At 37.4% G+C, this 18779-nt stretch overlaps 1 protein-coding gene across 1 annotated transcript; it reads left to right on the top strand.

Annotated features, from left to right (window-relative positions):
* The first annotated feature begins 390 nt into the window (after window positions 1–390).
* MYB101 (myb domain protein 101) lies at window positions 391–3944 on the top strand. Its single transcript, XM_082881111.1, has 3 exons — window positions 391–708; window positions 1308–2343; window positions 3667–3944. Exons 1-3 carry the CDS (start codon window positions 391–393, stop codon window positions 3942–3944), a joined length of 1632 nt encoding a protein of 543 aa, XP_082737237.1.
* Window positions 3945–18779: the final 14835 nt, after the last annotated feature.

Genomic DNA, 18779 nt, shown 5'->3' with positions numbered 1-18779 from the left:
ATTCTCCCTCTCTTTCCGTGTCTTTCTCTCTCTTTTATTCGTCTTCTTCTTTCTACTTTTCTCAATTTCTCCTCCTCTTCTCTCTTTATTCCTCAAGCAAAACAAAAGAGAGGGGACAAGAACCACACCCCTCCTTTGTCTTACACCCCTTCTCTCTCCTCTCTTCTGCATCAATCTCTCTTTCCATGAGAGATAGAGAGAGAGGAGAGACCTTCATATCATAAATTTCTCATGTCGACAACAGAGAGAAGGAACTCCTAGACCCCTTGTATATTTCTCTCGCTTATCTCTTTGAAAACCAACAAAAACTAGAGTAAAACCAAAAGAACCGATACATAAATACCAAACCAAACCCACATTTCCTTTGAGCAAAATCAGCAAGAAAAAAAAATGGTGTCCAGCAGCAGCAGCAGCAGCAGCGGTGGCGGTGTTGGTGGTGGATCCCCCCAGCTAGCGGTGAAGAAAGGGCCGTGGACGACGGCGGAAGATGTCATCTTGATAGAGTATGTGAGGAAGCATGGTGAAGGGAATTGGAATGCAGTTCAGAAGAATTGTGGGCTGTTGAGATGTGGGAAGAGTTGTAGGCTGAGATGGGCTAACCATCTTAGGCCTAACCTCAAAAAAGGTGCTTTTACTCCTGAAGAAGAGAAGACGATCATTGACCTTCATGCTAGGCTTGGCAACAAATGGGCTCGCATGGCCAATAAGGTCTCTCTCTTCTTTGTTCATTGATATTGTGTTGTGTAGATGTTAAAGAGTTTTTTAATACCATGTTTGTGTTTGTGTTTTTTTTTTTGGTTCTTTGTTTACTGAGATTTTCATCATCTTTTATTTTTGTTCTTAACTTTCTTTGGTTAAATGGGTATTTGGATTTGTTAATCCAGTTCGAAGTTCTGTTTCTTTGTTTATTGATTTTGAATAGATGGTATGGAGTTTTTAAAGCCGTGTTTTTGTTTGTGTGTGTGTTTTTTTTTTTTTTTTTTTTGTGTGTGTGTGTTCTTTGTTCACTGAGATTTTTTCATCATCTTCTACTTTTGTTCTTAACTTTCTATTCTTTAGTTAAATGGGTCACTTTCTTCTGACTCTCTGCAACAATGATTTGGATTTGCTAATCCCAGTACATTTTTTCAAGTTCTCTCTCTCTCTCTCTCTCTCTCTCTCTCTCTCTCTATATATATATATATATATATACTGCAGTTCTCTGAATCTACCTTTTTTCTTCTTCTTTTTGACCTACTCTTTGTTTGTCTTTTATGTCTTCAGTTTCTGTGTTCTAATTCGTATTTTTCATGTTTCTCTGTGTTCAGCTTTCTGGCCGAACAGACAACGAGATCAAGAATTACTGGAACACCAGAGTGAAGAGACTCCAACGCGCCGGTTTACCGATCTACCCTGAAAACATTTCCCAACGGTATGATCAACCTCAACCACAAGCACCACAGCCTCAACTTCAACAACAACAACCACCACCAAGAATCCCCAACTCTTTTTCACCTTCTTTCTCAGCCCTTTTGTCGTCGTCGTCGTCTCCATTACCTTCCTTCTCATCCCTATTGTCATCGTCGGCGCCATCCTCGTCTCACTACTCAAACACCAAACTCAACTCCCCTCTCTCTTTCCTCAATCCTTACAGTTTCTCAAGAATGGCACCAACAAACTCTTTGCAGCCCACCCACCCTTCTTCATTTCTCTCCAATCCCAACCCTCAATTCAATCCTTTTCGCAACAACAACCTCCAAATCAATGGCAATTTTCTTTTGCCATTTTCATCACCATCACCTTCGAGTTCAAGCATGTATAATCGGACCTTTCAAGGTGAATTATTGCCAACATATCCACAATCACTCCTCCAATTCAACTCTGGTAATGGTTTTGATATGATAAGTTCACCACCATCAACAACCACCATGGCAGCTTCGTTCAACCCACATGGGTTTGTCCCCCGAGACACCGAGACCGACCTTTCTTTGCTCCAATCTCCGGTGTCAGGATTGGAATTGGGATTGGGAACTACTATCACTCCAGCTTCTTCTGGGTCTACTGTTGGTGGTGCTGGTGGTGGTGATGGTGATGGCATGATTGAAACAACACCAAGTATTGAATATACCGTTAGCTTGATCCCAAATCCTCAAGCAGTAAATAGTGGCTTGTTGGATGCTCTTTTGGACGAGTCTAAAGCTTTAGCTCAAATACAAAAATTGAAAAATGAAATTTCATCGGTGGAGGCGGAGGCAGCCCGTAAAGGTAAAGGGATATGTATGTCGGAGGATTCTGCTGAGGTTGTGTACGATTCAAGCTCTGGTTATTCATCCATTGGTGAGTTTGCAAATTTCTGTTCCATTGGTGAGTTTGCAAATTTCTGTTCCATTGGCGAGTTTGCCTTTTTTTTTTTTTTTTTTTTTGTCTGTGTGTTGATGAAATTATTTGCCACGAATCGATATCAGCCCATATATGTGATAAATTTACCGATATCGGATAATATTGATTAATATATACATAAATAACAGTATAAAAAATTTAAAATTTTATTACGTAACGATTGATTTTTAAGACCATGGTGATACATATGGTCTTTTGTTATTCCAATACCATTTGACTAATTGTTATCAGTGTTAAAGAAGATTATATAATCTGAATTCAATGAATCAAAAAAAAAAAAAAAAATCACTTTGCTGATGTTAAATATATATATATATATATATATATAGATGATTCAAATTAATGTAAACATTGTTTCCTTGAGCCACAATCATTTTTGGATCAATTGTTGCCCCCCCAAAACAAATTATAACTGGTGTCAATAAAATTGAGAATATTATTTTACGTTGTTCTCCTAAATTTTGATAACTAGTTGAGTTAGTAATTGTTTTTGCATAATTTAAACTATGTGCAAACCTATTGCTATTTAATTTCAGCGTAGATTTTAGTAAATATTTACGTCTATGCTACTCTTTGTTAAGAATGACTCCACTTGCTAAAATTAAGTCATGAGGTAGAAATAAGTTTTTTTCTGTAGCAATTACTTTGAAAAAACATATTTAATTTTGTGCCTTCCTTTATTTATGTAGTTTTTTTTATAGTATTATTATTATTGTTATTATTATTATTATTATTATTATTATTATTATTTAAGCCTCATTTTGAATTTAGAAAAAAATATGTCGCCCCTTTTGCTCAATTGTAACAAGTAAACAAATTCACTAGGATTCATTTTTTAGCATAGGATTCTTTGCCCCAAATCTCTGTCCCATGCCCTTTCCCACTTCAAGATTAAACATCTTTTGAATTGAAATTAGATTAATGTGTCACATTTACGACGGGATAAGGGATTGGGATAAGGATTACATGGACGGAGAATCCCGTGCCCTCTTTCTGCTTCGCTGCTAAATTAATTGCATCTGTGTCAATAGCGAATCTTATTTAATGCGTCAACTTTTTTTTGGTAATGGGTAGTAATTGTGACTTGTAATTATCATTTAAACCAAAACTTGGCGTAAATGCAGCCAGATTTTTGTAATTCTACATAATTCATCAATAAATTTTTATTTTGCCGACAAAAAGAGAGAGAGAGAGAGAGAGAGATTTGTAATCCCAATTGTTTAGTTTATATTTGTCTACATTTCAATTTTATTCACATAAATACACAATTAATTGTGGTTCACATAGGGATGAAAGAAAATGACCAGTGGGAAGAGATGTTTGACATGGATGATGATTTGTCCAGCCTGCTCAACAACTTCCCAATGACTGTGCCTGTCCCTTATTGGTATGATGCAATTGGAACTAGTTCATTTGGACAATCATCAAACATGATGGATGGATACTTAGGACTCAATAATCTTCCAGAAGCTTCACCCTCTGCGGCTGCCACCACAATGGAGACTACAAACCCTGATCAAACTAGGAGCTTATGCTGTTGGAACAACATGCCTGACATATGCTAAGAACCCGGTGGAGACATCAAATGCAGCGGGAACTTGTACTTGTCTCTCTTTAGTTTGGTTATCTAATTCTCTTTCGTTATGTTTGTCTTAGTTCATCTAATTTGGGAGTGCTGGTTAATTTGGTAAGTGTTTTGTGAGACATTATGTAGTTTTTTTAAATGTGGTCCTTCCCTCCAACAAGAATTTTTTTGTTGGTAAGTGTTTTGTAAGACATTATGTAGTGTTTTTTTTAAGTACCAACTATTTTAGTTTAATGTTTACTTAAGACTTGGCTATGCTTTCATGTGCAATTGTTGCTCAACCCTAAAGTGTTGAAGATTATCGGCAATTTAACATTTTTAATAAAGTAATGACTTTTCATTTTTTTGAATTTCATTTTTTACCATTACTTGAAAAAGAGTATTTTGAAATTTAACGCACTTAGATCCCTCACTAAATTTAGAAGGTTGGACTTAGTTTATTTGGATTGACTACATGTATCAACCACAAATTACACTTCTTTCATCCACTCAATAGTGTCCATTTTGCGAAAAATAATCCGATACCACTGTCGTATGCTAAATTCTAGCGTACAATTCCTCAAGTACAACCATCATTATAACTTCAAACAACTCATTAATCGAACAAATATCCTATGAGATTTCGCACACAAATTTTTGTATACAAAGAAGACTGTTATAATTTCAAGTAATTCGCTTATCCAACTTTTTATTGTCGTTTTGCGTTGGAATATTGCCACATCTTGATAGACATGCCGAAAAAATATATTTATATAAATATATATATCCTATTTTGGAAATCAGCATGATTATGCCAATTGGATCAAACTCTACTTTATTAGAGAATTTTGCTAAAAATAGCTATTAAATATTGAGTTACCTTGGTGGCCTATCTATGAAAATGTGGTACATCTAAATTTAGCAAATTTTGAAGATGAGACAATGTTGTCAACAAAAGGGGTTGCCTTTAAATTCTCACTTTGTGAAACGTTTTCTGTTATCAGCACATAAAAGGGCTCATACAGACCATCTTTTTCCCCAATCATCTCCCACTTTGCTCAATACTTTCCAAATAGAACCAATTTGTGTTGAGAAAGAAATCATAAAAATAAGCCTTTTTTTTGAAAGAGTGGACAAGCAAACATGCCTCACGTTCCATCCATTTCATTTTTTGTAAACTTTACCCTATATAGTACACTTGTCCTCTAGATTTTGTGCCATGCTCTTAGCCCATTTAATCTCTTTTAGGCTAAAAAAAACTTGCTTTATGAAATCAAAATCATGAGGGCTTTTGAAATAAAGCTTTACGCACCAATTAATAGATCAATTAGTTTATTAACGGATGATGTAGTATAATTTTATTAGTTTTGAGTTTTTATAGCTTGTATAATGGATGGAGTCCATAATTTTGAAATTACATTACTATAGCATGTGTTAATACACTAATTGGTATAGTAATTAATGTATATAACACCATTTGGAATTTTTGTGTTGAAAATAAGATATCTATCCGTATATGACAATATTGACGATCTCCCCCACAAGGTACAATTGTTGTCTGAAACCCTTTTCAACTCTAGGTGATCTTTGTTTAGGGGTTTGAGGAGGGGCATTTGATTGTTGATTTTTGGATCCCATAAAAAGTAGAAAAAATTACGTTGGTAGTCCTTATATTTTGATCTATGTCATTTTGATTCTTATAATTTTAATTGACTCGGTTTTAATCTTTAATTTTTATAATTTTTTCTCAATTTGGGTCAATTGATAACAATTGTTATTATTTTTTTTATTTTTTTATGAAAAATACACACAAATGACATGTATTATGCTTTTAGCAAAAAAAATTGTATACTTGCATCACTTAATGAGTTACGCTCAACCAAGTCAATGATCATTTTCTATCAAAATCCCTAACTACATTGTTAATTGGATTACATTGACACAAAATCTAAAATTAAAAGTCAAAATTAAGACAATTAAAAATATAAGGAGCAAAATGACACAAAAAATGAAAAGTAAGGATTATTAGTGTAATATTCTCTAAAAATTCTGTTTGGTTTTTAAAAAAAGTCATGAGACTATAAAACTACTCTAAGGATTAGCATTCCCATGGGAACTTGGGATTGGAGTTGAAAAAACTTCATTGCCTACATTTTACAAAAGAGACAAAATTACTTTTTATATAATGAATATTTTTATATAATTTTATAAATTTAATCTCAATCACCTGATATCACTACAGCAATTGCAACATTCAGTGACTAAATTATTTGTCGCCAAAGCCCCATATTTAGTCTCAAAAGGTCATTAGCAACTATTTTTTTTTGTCACCCAGATAGTCGCTAATACACTGTCAGTGATGGTATTGCCGACTAAACTTTGCTTAGTCACTAATACTATACGTTACGCTACTAAACTTTTATTAGTCGCCAAATGAAACATTTTGGCGACTAAAAATATTAATCGCTGAAAGTGATATTCATTTATTGGAGACTAAACATTTTAGTCACCAAAATGGTGGAAGTTTTCATTTCATTCTTTTGCAACCAAATTGTTTGGTCATTGTTAGTTTTCACGACTAAACATTTTAGTTGCCAAAAGGGTGCTTGGTCACCAAAGGATGTCATGTTTTCCATGACTAAAATATTTAGTCAGCAGTAATTTATTTCCTTATTATCATTTGTTTTAGCTACTAATTGTTTGGTCACCAAAAGCCATTTGTTCATTTTTTACTTCTAAATATTTAGTCAGCAAAACCTTTACTTGCATTTTTGGCTACCAACATATTTAGTTGTCAAAAACTTTATAATTTTTTTTAAAAAGTTTGATTTCTCAACCACCTGTATTTCTGCAAATCCTCCTTCTCCAAACGATTAGGTTCCTCGTCGTTATGATAATCCTTAAAACCACTCATGTAATTTTCTTCCAACATAATAGGTAATTTACTCGTCATTGGATGATCGATATTTGGCATACCTTCTCCACTACCTCCACAATGGTCATCTGATACACTAGGATGAGACACGGGAACATGTTCTCCGTGGTGTATCCAAGTTATATACGAAGACACAATTCCTCTTCGAATCAATCGCATCCACATAGCTTGTCTGCTATATTTTGTACCATTAATGCAATCAACACATGGACACCTAATTTAATCCTCTAGGCCTAAATTTGCCATCGCAAAGTCAAGGAATGACTTCACCCCTTCTTGATACTCTTTACTTGTCTACCTATTACTGATCATCATCCAACTCTTATCCAATTATTGTCACCTACAACTCAAGCAAAGATTAGTTGAAGAACATATGAGAACAGATATGTTGGTTCCTTTTTCTTTTTCTTTTTCTTTTTCTTTTTCTTTTTCTTTCTCTACAAATTGTAGATCTAAATGTAACCTAAGACTTAATGTAATTGGAAAAAAAATAGTGTTCAAAGGAAAAGATATCATGTACATATATGTCTTGTACACGCTTTTCAAATGACTCTTATTTATAAAAAAGATCAAATACGTGCAATTATTGTAATTAATTTGAACACACAAAACATTGTTTATTTTGATAAAATGGTCAATTATTAACCAACATCTCATTTAAGAGCTTAAATTATTGAAGAAAATGGCTTATTTGTTATTTATATGTTCAGTAAGAACTAAGTTTGAGGTTAATCAAAAAACAACTTGTAAGCAAGGGGTCGATGTAAGATTATGTGAACTTCATGGACACTAAAACATGAAGTGTGTAAGTGTACTTTCGAAGATCAGTTCTTATAGCAATACTAAAATCGATCATAGATTTATATCTCAGTCCATATTTATGAATTGACATACAAGAATAATGTTTGATTATAAATGGGAAAGAAAACTATCATGTCTTCTCCTTTAATTAATTAAGTCCAAGATTTAGTCAACGACAACAATATCTAATCTAAAAGTCAATGGTTTACCATACATAGCTTATGCTTGGAGTGAAGGATTTGTGTAGCAAAATGAAAAGAAATGGAAAAGGGCAAGATGAAAAAGAAGTCAATATTTATTTAAGATAGCGGAAAAGAGACATTCAGTTTAAAGATTCCTATCATCTAAACTTAGTCTATGTTGATCTTGAAGCCTACATTTGGATGGAAGTATGGGAATTGAATTTAGAAACTTTTTGTTAGTTTCCTAAAATAATTAATTCTCCTGCATTACATTGAGATTGGCAAGTCTCCCAACTGAATGGGACTTTAACCAGATTGCAACTCTAATCTTGATAAGCTCACGGAGCTCCATGAAGTTAGGATGAGCATAATTGAACACACAGTCATTCTTGAGCTTCCAAATTGACCACATAACAGCAAGTGGGATGGCATTCCATATTTGGAGTTCTTTCTTCCTGATTTTAGTACCAGACCACAGAACAAATAAGTCTGCCACAGAGCCTGGGCATACCCAACATAAGCCCCACCAATCTATGATGTTAGACCAAATATGCCAGATAAAGGGACAATAAAGCAGTACATGATTAATGGTCTCAGAATCTACTTTACAAAAAATACATTGAGTGGCATCCTCCCCTCTAAGAATACCAATATTATGAAGGAATACAGATGTTTTGATTCTACCTTTCCAAGCCAGCCAAGAAAAAAATTGTACTTTTGGTGGTGTGATGTTGTTCTAAATGAATTTAGGAAGAGACAAGTCTGAACCTCTGTGGGACTGCAGCCAACAGAATAACTCACTAGATTTGAAGACACCCTGACTAGAACCTTTCCATCTCATTCTATCATCCTCACCATACTGTAGCAGTGGTCCATTACCCAATAGGATTTGCAGGTTTTGGACTTCCTCCTCTTCCCATGCCAACAGAGGCCTCTTAAAGGTTAAATTCCAGTTGGAGTAGCTAATTTTCCTATCCAAAAAGTCTTTCACATAACCATCTTCATCAGAAGAAAGACTAAATAATCTAGGAAAATGAGACTGAAGACATTCACCATTTAGCCAATTGTCCTTCCAAAAAGAGATACTGGCCCCATTACCAACAACCAATTCTAAGTTAGCTAAGAAATAATTTAGTAAAGTAGGGTTACCTGAAGTGAAACCCATAATATCCTTCCAGATCCAGGAGCAATTAGTAATTGAACCTTGGGAGTGAAACCAACTGCCTGATCTGGTGCTGTATTTGCTGCAGATCAATCTTTTCCAAGGGGCTTGATTTTCAGTACAGAACCTCCACCACGATTTAGCAAGTAGACACTCATTAACTTGGCCCAAACTTCTAATGCCTAACCCTCCTTGATTTTTTGTCATTGAAACATCCTTCCAACTGACCAGATGAACCTTTCTTTTGACATTTGAGTCTCCCCACAAGAAGGAAGATTGAATTTTATCCGCCTCTTTAATTACACACTTGGGCATTCTGAATAGAGAAAAATAGAAGATTGGGAGGCTTGATAAAACATACTTAATGAAGGTGAGTCTTCCTATGAACGATAGAAGCCTCTTTTTCCAGCCAGAAAGTTTACCTTTAACTTTAAAGTTGTGATCTCAAGCAAATCCGCCTCACAGAATAGGATAGTATCTTCAACAAATTGTAGGTGAGTGAATTCCAGCCCATTAGGTCCAACAACAGCCCCACTAATTAAGCTCAAATCCTTTGCTCTTGTTAATAACAGATTCAATCCCTCTGCTACAATGTTGAAGAGAAATGGAGAGAGTGGGTCGCCTTGTCTGAGACCTCTTTCCAGTTGAATTTCATCTGTAGGTGAACCATCGACAAGAATAGAAATATTTGCAGTTGATAAGCAAGATTTCATCCATCCTAGCCATTTGGGGCCAAATCCGAATTTTACAAGCAAGTCAAATATAAACTCCCAACTCACCGTATCAAATGCTTTTTCAAAATCAAGCTTGATGATCACCCCTTGCTTGTTTGATTTTTTCCACCAATCTGCAATCTCATTGGCAATAAGCACACCATTAAGTATATTTCTGCCTCCAAGGAATGCTGATTGAGCTTCACTCATAATGTTAGGTAGGACAAGCTTCAGTCTCTTTATAAGGACCTTGGAAAGAATTTTGTAAATAAAGCTTATCAGACTAATAGGTCTGAAGTCAAAAAGGGACACAGGGGTTTCCTTCTTAGGGATGTTCTGTGGATCTGTTCTGTTCTCTGGAGAATTGATGTCTATGATGGAAGCTGGATCTGCCCTCTGCTGTTTGTTCTTTCTCTTCTTTGTTTTTCTTTGTTTGTGATTGGTTTCTCACCAACTCTTGATGGTGTACTAGCATATGATTGGGCGGCCCTATCGGTGCTAACCTAGTTGGGATCGATTTGTTTCGCTATGATGCCTTTTGCATCCATCCCCTATCTTTTTTTCCTTTTTTTTTTTGTTCTTCTTTTTTGTTCATTAATAAAGTTTTTCCTTTGCTGATAAAAAAAAAATAGTAATTTCAACTGCAAATTCAATTTCACATTCTATTTTTATATATTGGTCTCATCTCATCTCATCTCATCTCCTCTCCTCAATAAGTTTTCCAATAAACTTCATAGCTTTTCTTCTTTTAAAATGACTTCCAAGTTGGGTACTCTATCAATTCTCAATTTATATATGCACACACACGCATAGATGCAATCACACACAAACAGATACAGTCACACACACACACACACTTTTTTGGCCTGTTCTTTACCAATTCTCAGATTGATAGAAGTTGTATTTTGTTGTTGTTGTTATTATTATTATTATTTTATTTTTATTTTTTTTATTTTTTTTTATTTTTTTTTAGATTTTTTTTACAGCATATGGTAAATGATATGCCCACAATTTGGGGCAAATTAAAGTTGACCTTGGTTTTTTTTTTTTTTTTTATAATATGCAACAACAAACCATTTTTAATTCCATAATATGGAAGAAGTTATATAGAAATGTAGAATTACAACAATGATTCTAGCATTGCCCTAATTTCAATAACATCTCACCCCAAGCAACTGTCACCTAATCAATGTAAACAACTTATATACATCTTTGGATGACATTACCAATGTATAATCAATTATATAAAGCAGCAAAGTTCTGTATATATGATTTGTGTGTATATATAAATATATATATATATATATATACGTATGTGTGTGTAAATAGAGAGACATAGAGAGAGAGGGAGGAAATCGAGAGGGAAACAGAGAGAGAGAGAGAGGACATACCTGGGAGACACAGCGATGATGCTCCAACAACCCTTGCGATGATGGCGATAGAGACAAAGCGTTAGCAAGGATGGTAGAGACGTGAGTGAGAAACAGAGTCACAAAGAGGCCTAAGTGAGAGAGAAAGGGTAATGGACTTGTATAATTTGTTTCCCTTGTTTTCTTTTTCCCGACAATTTGATATTAGTTGCCAATAAGAAGAAAAAAAAATCCAATTTTTTCTCGACAAACAAAAAATTTTAGTCACTAATTTATTTGAAATAACTCGAAAATTGTAATCCTCCCTCCAAAACATTTAATTCTACCTCCAAAACTTTTCGTCATAATTGGCTACTAAATTTTAGTTAGTAAAAGTGAAATAAATACCGACTAAATTATTTTTAATAGCTAAAGATTGTACATTTAGGGACCAAATTATTTGTTAGTTGCTCAAAACCTTATTTTCCATGACTAAAACACAATTTGTAGCCAAAAGTGAAATAAATACCGATGAAATTAATTTTTAATAGCTAAAGATTGTACAATTAGCGACTAAATTATTTTTTAGTCGCCCAAAATCCTTTTTTTACTGACTAAAACCTAATTAGTCACCAAAAGGAAACTAAATAACGACTAAATTTATTAGTAGCTAAAGAGTGTAACTTTGTCGACCAAATAGTTTTAGTAGCTAATGCGTATACCTTTGGCAACTAAATTTTTTTTGGTCGGCATTTTTAGTCGCCAAAAGTGTAATTTTCTGTAGTGTACTACTATGCTTATTTACAAACAAACAAAGTTATCTTAGATCTCTAACCTAATAACACTATACTAGTGATCCAATTAATCAATCCAATCTTGGGCTAGTGCTAGCATATGATTATACTTCCTTTGTGGTGCCAACCTAGTTGGGATCGTTAAGGCTAGCTGTAGACGTGCCCGAACGTCCCAGGCTCCGCGCGCGAAGTGGCGCGAAATCCGTTTTGTTCATTGAGCTACTACTACAGTTCGGACTCAATGTCATGGTTCTAAATCTAGTCTCGCAAAGTGCAATGCAAGATCGATAAATCACAAAAGAGTCCAAATCCGACTAATCGTTTTGAAAACTGATTTATGTAAAGAAGTACCAAACATGGGCTGCTTTGCCAGATACAGAGTCGCCACCTAAATATTTTATTTTGGAAAAATTTAGGAAACCCTGACTCGTGCCTAAGGCCACGTGTCCGTTATCACCAAAATTGCCTCGGCTCGGGAACTTGGGTACGAGAGGAGAAAGTCATGTAATGAGCACCCCCACTCGCCTGATCAAAGATCGGTCTTTGCTAACATGATATCTTGTTTTTGAAAACACATGTGTTCTTATTCCGGTGTATTAACCTAGAATTGCTATGTGATGCGCACAGCATACAAGTATAAACTAGATCGCCTAAGTTGGAACAAAACATTACATATTTGTTTGTTTGAAAACAGTTTGAAGTTTGCCACTCGCAAGTAGGCTAAGACGAGGATTTCAATGAATTGTTCCAATTCAAGCAATCCAACCTTCACCCACAGGCATTCAGACAGTTAATCAAATAAGCAATTGGCTTCATGGCAAGCATGCTTTCATGGCAACATTAACACACATACAGTATGCTAAAGCGTAAACACTCACAGTGTACTCCAAGCCAAAACAATAACTAGTTAGTAATCAATGCATGATCCTAGTTCATATTAAGATGGCTAATGCAACGCATGTAAAATGCAACTAGAAATAGGCTCGGTTATTCTAAGATGGCATATGAAATGTAACTTTATAACATGTATTCAAATCGGTATTGAAATACAATGCAGTTAGTATGATGCGCCAAGCCCGGTGCATGCAAGACGGATGAATGGATGCACGCATGCAGACATAAGGATGCTACTTGAAACATGCCCTAAAACTAACCATCAAAAGCAGGTAAGTAAAAGGAAGAAAGACGTGGGGTTGGAAAACATGCATCACACACACACACACACTTATTACAAAATTCGCCCTCTCGAAGGAGGGTCCGAATGAATAATACAAACCGACTAATTAACTAAATAATAAGCTAATTAATTATTACATAACCGAATGAATAACTAGCTACAACTAATTATTACAAAACTTAATTAATTAACAAATTAATTAATTAATTAATTACAAATTCGAATATTAACTATCAAGTAAGCATTAAAATATGTAAACAATGCTGTTTCAGCGCTGGTTGAAGGAGAAGAGGATGCATGCTCGGTTGCCGTCCCGAAAAGCTCTCTGGTTGCTCTCAAGAGGCTCTGTCTGCAGGGTGTCCTTGAGAACTAGCTGCTGGATCTTACAAAAACAGTGTTGAGGAGTGCACCAGTGACGTGCAGGCTATAAGGATCTTCTGCTGACCCCCCTGTCGACCAAGAGCAGGTACTACCAGCCAAGAATGAAGGACTACTATAGACGTCCCCGAACGCCCCGGGAGGAACGAGCTCCCGTTCTGTTCATTTGGGGTCACTACAGCTCAGGATTCTCAAATTGTCATGGTTCTAAGTCTGAACCAAAGAGTCCAAATCCGGCAAATCGTTTTGAGAAAACAGATTTTGAAAGAAGTGCCAAGCATAGACTGCTTTGCCAGATACAGAGTCGCCACCTAAATATTTTATTTTGGGGAAATTTAGGAAACCCTGACTCGTTTGCCTAAGGCCACGTGTCCGTCATCACCAAAGTTGCCTCGACTCGGGAACTTGGGTACGATTGGGAAAGGTCACTTCGTGAGCACCCCCGCTCGCCCGATCAAAGATCGGCCTCTACTAACCATGATATCTATTTTTGAAAACATTATGCATTCTTATTCCGGTTATTAGCCTAGATTTACTATGTGATGCGCACAGCATACAAGTATAGACTGGATCGCCCGAATTGGAAGAAAACATTTCATGTTTGTTTTTGAAAGATGGTTTGCTACTCGCAAGTAGGCTTAAAATGCAGATTTTGCCACCCTCGGGTGGGCTTAGAAAAAATGGTTTTGCCACTATCTAGTGGGCTTAAAACAAACAGTTGATGATTTATTCCAATCCAAGTAACCCAACCTTCACCCACAGGCATTCAGGCAGTTATATCACATAAGCAAATAGCCTCATGGTAAGCATGTTATTCATGGCAGTCACTCACACGCATGCAAGGATGCTAAAGCATAAAACTCACCGAGTACTCCAAGCTAAAACAAAAACTCATTAGAAATCATGCCTGAATCCTAAGTATACAAAAATGCCTAATGCAACACATGCAAGAATGCAAACTATAGCAGGCTCGGCTATTCTAAACATGGCATATGGAATGCTACAGCTAACACGTATTCAACTTGAAATTGAAATACAAATGCAGTTAGTATGATGCGCCGAGTCCGGTGCATGCAAAACAGATGAATGATGCAAACATGCTGTCATACTGTATGCTAATTGAAATATGCCCTAATCTAACCATCATAAGCAGATAAATAAAAAGGAAGAAAGACGTGGGGTTGGAAGACATACATCACACTCACGCATACTTATTACAATTATGCCCTCGTACAGAGGGTCCGAATAAATATACAGTCCCGAATAAAAGAATATTACAGTCCAAATAATACAGTCCAAATAATGTACAAATTCCTAATTAATTAACAAATTAACCAAGAAAATAAATAAACTGGCATGCAAGCCATGGACTGCCTTGATTCCATTCCGGATGATGAATGATGCATGCTCGGGTTGCCTTTGCGCGGAAATCCATGACGATGCCCCAATTAGCCTCTGTTTACACCTTTTCTTGAAATGCGCGCCAAGCTCTAAAAAGTTACTGATTCTTCATTTTGCTGCAACAGAGAGCAGGAAAGGGGCATGGCAATGTATTTTCACAGATATATGCATGCCTCGATCCTCGTGCCACCAATCACGCATATCGATGCATGATGACCGAGGAGTCAAAATGTGCAATTCAATGTAGAATGAATGCACATATAAACACAACAAAACCTAACTCCATCATGGATGATCCGGAGTGTCGGTGACTAGAGAATTGAGACACGTTCCGTCACTCGGAATACGGAACGTACCTCGTTTCCCGTGCCCAGGCTAACTCCTATCCCGAACACGATGCAATATGCATGACGTGCATGAAATGAAACTAAGATACAATCCTAACATACACAATGTTATGGAATGGCATACAAGCTGCACGAGGTAATACACAACCGAGCATACACAATGCTATGGATGAAATGGCATACGCAATGCAATAATGAGCTTACACCAACATGAGAGAGCCTCAGCCACACTCACATAGGAGGCCATCAGGTGAAAACAAGACAACTCGAAATGCGTGCACGCGTGCACGCAAACCGAGGACCGACCCTCAGGCATCGAAATTCCACTCTAATGAGACATGGCAAAGACATGGAATATGGCACACTATAATGAAAAAATCAGAGGTAAAATGAGATGCAAAACAGCCCCGAAACCTGGTGAAATGAAACCCGATGCATGGAACGAGCCCCGAAACATGGATTTTGGCGCATGAAATGGCCTATAGCTATGCAATGCATGCATAATTTGAACATGAGATGAAAAGACAGAAGTAAGGCAGCCCCTAGATAAGCATTTTTACAGTTCAAATCATGGCCAAACAGAAAACACAAATAGGGAAAAAATAGCGTGCAAAAATGGCCCTAAATGTGAGATAATGAAACAACTCACAGCTGCTGACCCCAAACAGAGTAGAGCCCTTCAACAAAGTTGAAGAGGGGCCCAAAATATAATCTTTTATAGTTTATGGAAAACCACAAAAACCAGCACAGGTATGGCTAAACTCTCATGCAAGAAATGGGCCAAAAGGTGGCCAAAGAAGCAAGTAGTGGTTGCTGGCCTTAAACACAAAGGGGCCCTTCAACAATGTTGAAGAGGGGCAAAAAATAAAGCATTTTACAGTTGATGGCCGGACCCAAAACAGTATGAAAACATGTCCAAAATGCTATGCAAAATGAGGCCCAAAAGAGAGATATAACATGAAGTGTATAAAATATGCCTCAAACCATGAAAAGCCCTTAATGAAACATGAAGAATGGGTAAAAATAAGAATTTTTTCAGTTCTGAAAAGAGCCTAAAAACAGAAGCATAATGGGCTAATAAATCATGCAAAAATGGGGACCAAAGAGGGATATAATGACAAGTGGCACATGGAGGTCCCAAACAGTGATGAGCCCTTCTTCAATGTTGAAGAAGGGCTCAAAATAAGCCTATCTACAGTTTACATCATGCTCAAAAATAGATCACACATAGGCTAAAAATACTATGCAAGATAACGGTATGTAAGAAGGATAATGAAGCAAGTGCAAGATAGGGACCTCAAATGCCAAAATTCCCTTAATGAAACATGAAATGGAGCTCAAATAAAGGGTACTTTCAGTTTTTGTCGGAGCTCAAAACAACAAGCAAAATAGCTAAAAAAAAATGTTGCAAAATTAGGCTCAAAAAGAGGGAATTGGTACTTACCCTTGGAGACAAGTCTTTAGCAACTCTTAGCTTGAGTTTGCAGCACCTCTAAGCTCTGGAGAACACCCTCAAACTGCTGGAGTAGAGGATGGAAGGGTAGGACTTGGTGGTGTAGTGTAAAATGGTGTAGGGTTTGAAGAATGGAAGCTTGGAGATGGAGAGGGAGAGAGATATAATGCAAAGGGCTTGAAGGGAATTTTTCTAACCCTTATGACAGATCTGGCCAGCCAAGTATATGGACCAAAAAGGGGGAAAAAGGAGGGAAAGAAATGGGGGGAAAACAAGCCAAGTTTCCCCCCAAAAGTTGTTCCCCCGGATAGAGATTTTTGGAGGAAAAAAAGTGCATAGCTGTAATGTATATGTTGCAAGGATCATGGCCGGCCACTTATTGGAGCTTCAGGTGGCCGGCCGGCCACCCCCCATAGCCGGCCAGCCAAGGGTCAAAAGGGCCAAGTTGAATTAGTGGCCGGCCACTTCACATTGTTGTCCTCCCAGGTGCCCTCAACACAACCTTGTGGTTCAAAATTGTCAACTGTAAAACATGAGAGAGAATAGGCCACTTTTAGTAGGGGTTCAAAAGGGTCAGCAACATTAGTGGCCGGCCACCAACTTTTAGGGTCCTCCCATGTGTGTACATCACAAATATGTGGTTAAAAGTTCAAGAAAATGGCCCAAGGGTGTTCAACATTGGCTCGGAAGTGAGAAAAACAGGCGTCGGAGGGCGTCGGAGGATATATAACTGGTTGCTGAAATAATTGCTGGCCTCCCATCCTTCTACGGCCTTCCTGGGGATGAAACAGAGGTACCTGCCAAAAATGAACGAAAACCGATGCAAAACGAATGTTCGGGGGCCAGAACACGCAGTTCGGGGCCCCGAAAACTGCCTGTTAAGCACCGAAAGTGACATTCGACCACGAAGTGGGTCCCTCAGAAATCAGTGTCCCTCAAAAGGGAGTAAATAAGAAGTACACCAAAAATCGGAGCAATAGGAGATGGTTAAGTGGTCCCGAACCGAGGCACACGGCCTGACGGCTCCGAAAACCGGGAACCGGGCCCCGAAATGGGCAAAATGGCCTACAGCCACAAAACGTAGCCTACGGCCACTGAGAGATGGTCTATGGGACCTCTCCCTCCCCTCAGGAATAGAAACAGAGAAAACCGAGTCTGGTTAGAAAATCGAGTCTGGTTCGCAAACCGAGGCAAGGCATAGAAGAGGGTTCGGAAATCCGGAGGTAGGGCTCACGGCCGCGACTCTGAGACTTCTAAACGAGCATAATATGTAGTATCACCGAGCGCTCAACTGGCGACGTCTGAGTCTTAAGGTCGGTCAAAAATGGGGTGTCTACAACTACCGGCCAACAACAAGAGGGTGCCGACCACTGGTGTGCTGTGACACCAAGCTGCAGCAGAGCACAAAATAAAAAAAATAGAGGGTCTCCCAAGGATATGTATGCACTATGCCACTCCATATCACCTCAAAACATCAAGGGAGAGGTATAATCGGATCCAAGACCATCAATCACACATCTCGATGCATGATGGCCAAAGATCCAACATGTGCAAATTCAGTGTAAAATGAATGCACAAATAAACATATAAAGCCTAAACTCTATCATGCGTCATCAAGAGCGTCGGCGACCGAGAATTGAGGCACATTTCATCACTTGAAATATGAAACGCCCCTCGTTTCTCGTGCTCGAATTAATACTTAATCCAAAAAATAATGCAACACAAGCATAGCAAACATGCAATATGACTTAAGCATGCAAACATGCAATACAACTTAAGCATGCAAACAACATGGCATACTCAATGCTATGACCTTCATGGCATGCACAATGCGATGTAATCTAAGCATACACAATGTAAAGTATAAGGCATACGCAATGCGATGAACATGGCATGCACAATGTTATGAACTTCATGGCATGCACAATGCGATGTAACCTAAGCATACACAATAGAAAGTATAAGGCATACACAATGCGATGAACATGGCATGCACAATGCACAATGGACTTAAACCAAAATGGATAGACCTTGGTCATGCCCAAAATAGAGGCCATAGTGATGAAACCAAGGCACAAAAGGCAAGGTATGCATGCACAATGCATTGGCCATCCAACTAGGCCCAAGAGAACAACCCTCAAGAA

Source organism: Camellia sinensis, chromosome 7 (genome assembly GCF_055761805.1).
Source record: "Camellia sinensis isolate YWXY chromosome 7, ASM5576180v1, whole genome shotgun sequence".
Classification (NCBI taxonomy): Eukaryota; Viridiplantae; Streptophyta; class Magnoliopsida; order Ericales; family Theaceae; genus Camellia; species Camellia sinensis.
Note: the sequence above shows the minus strand (reverse complement) of the source record. Positions and strands in the feature narration are given on the sequence as shown.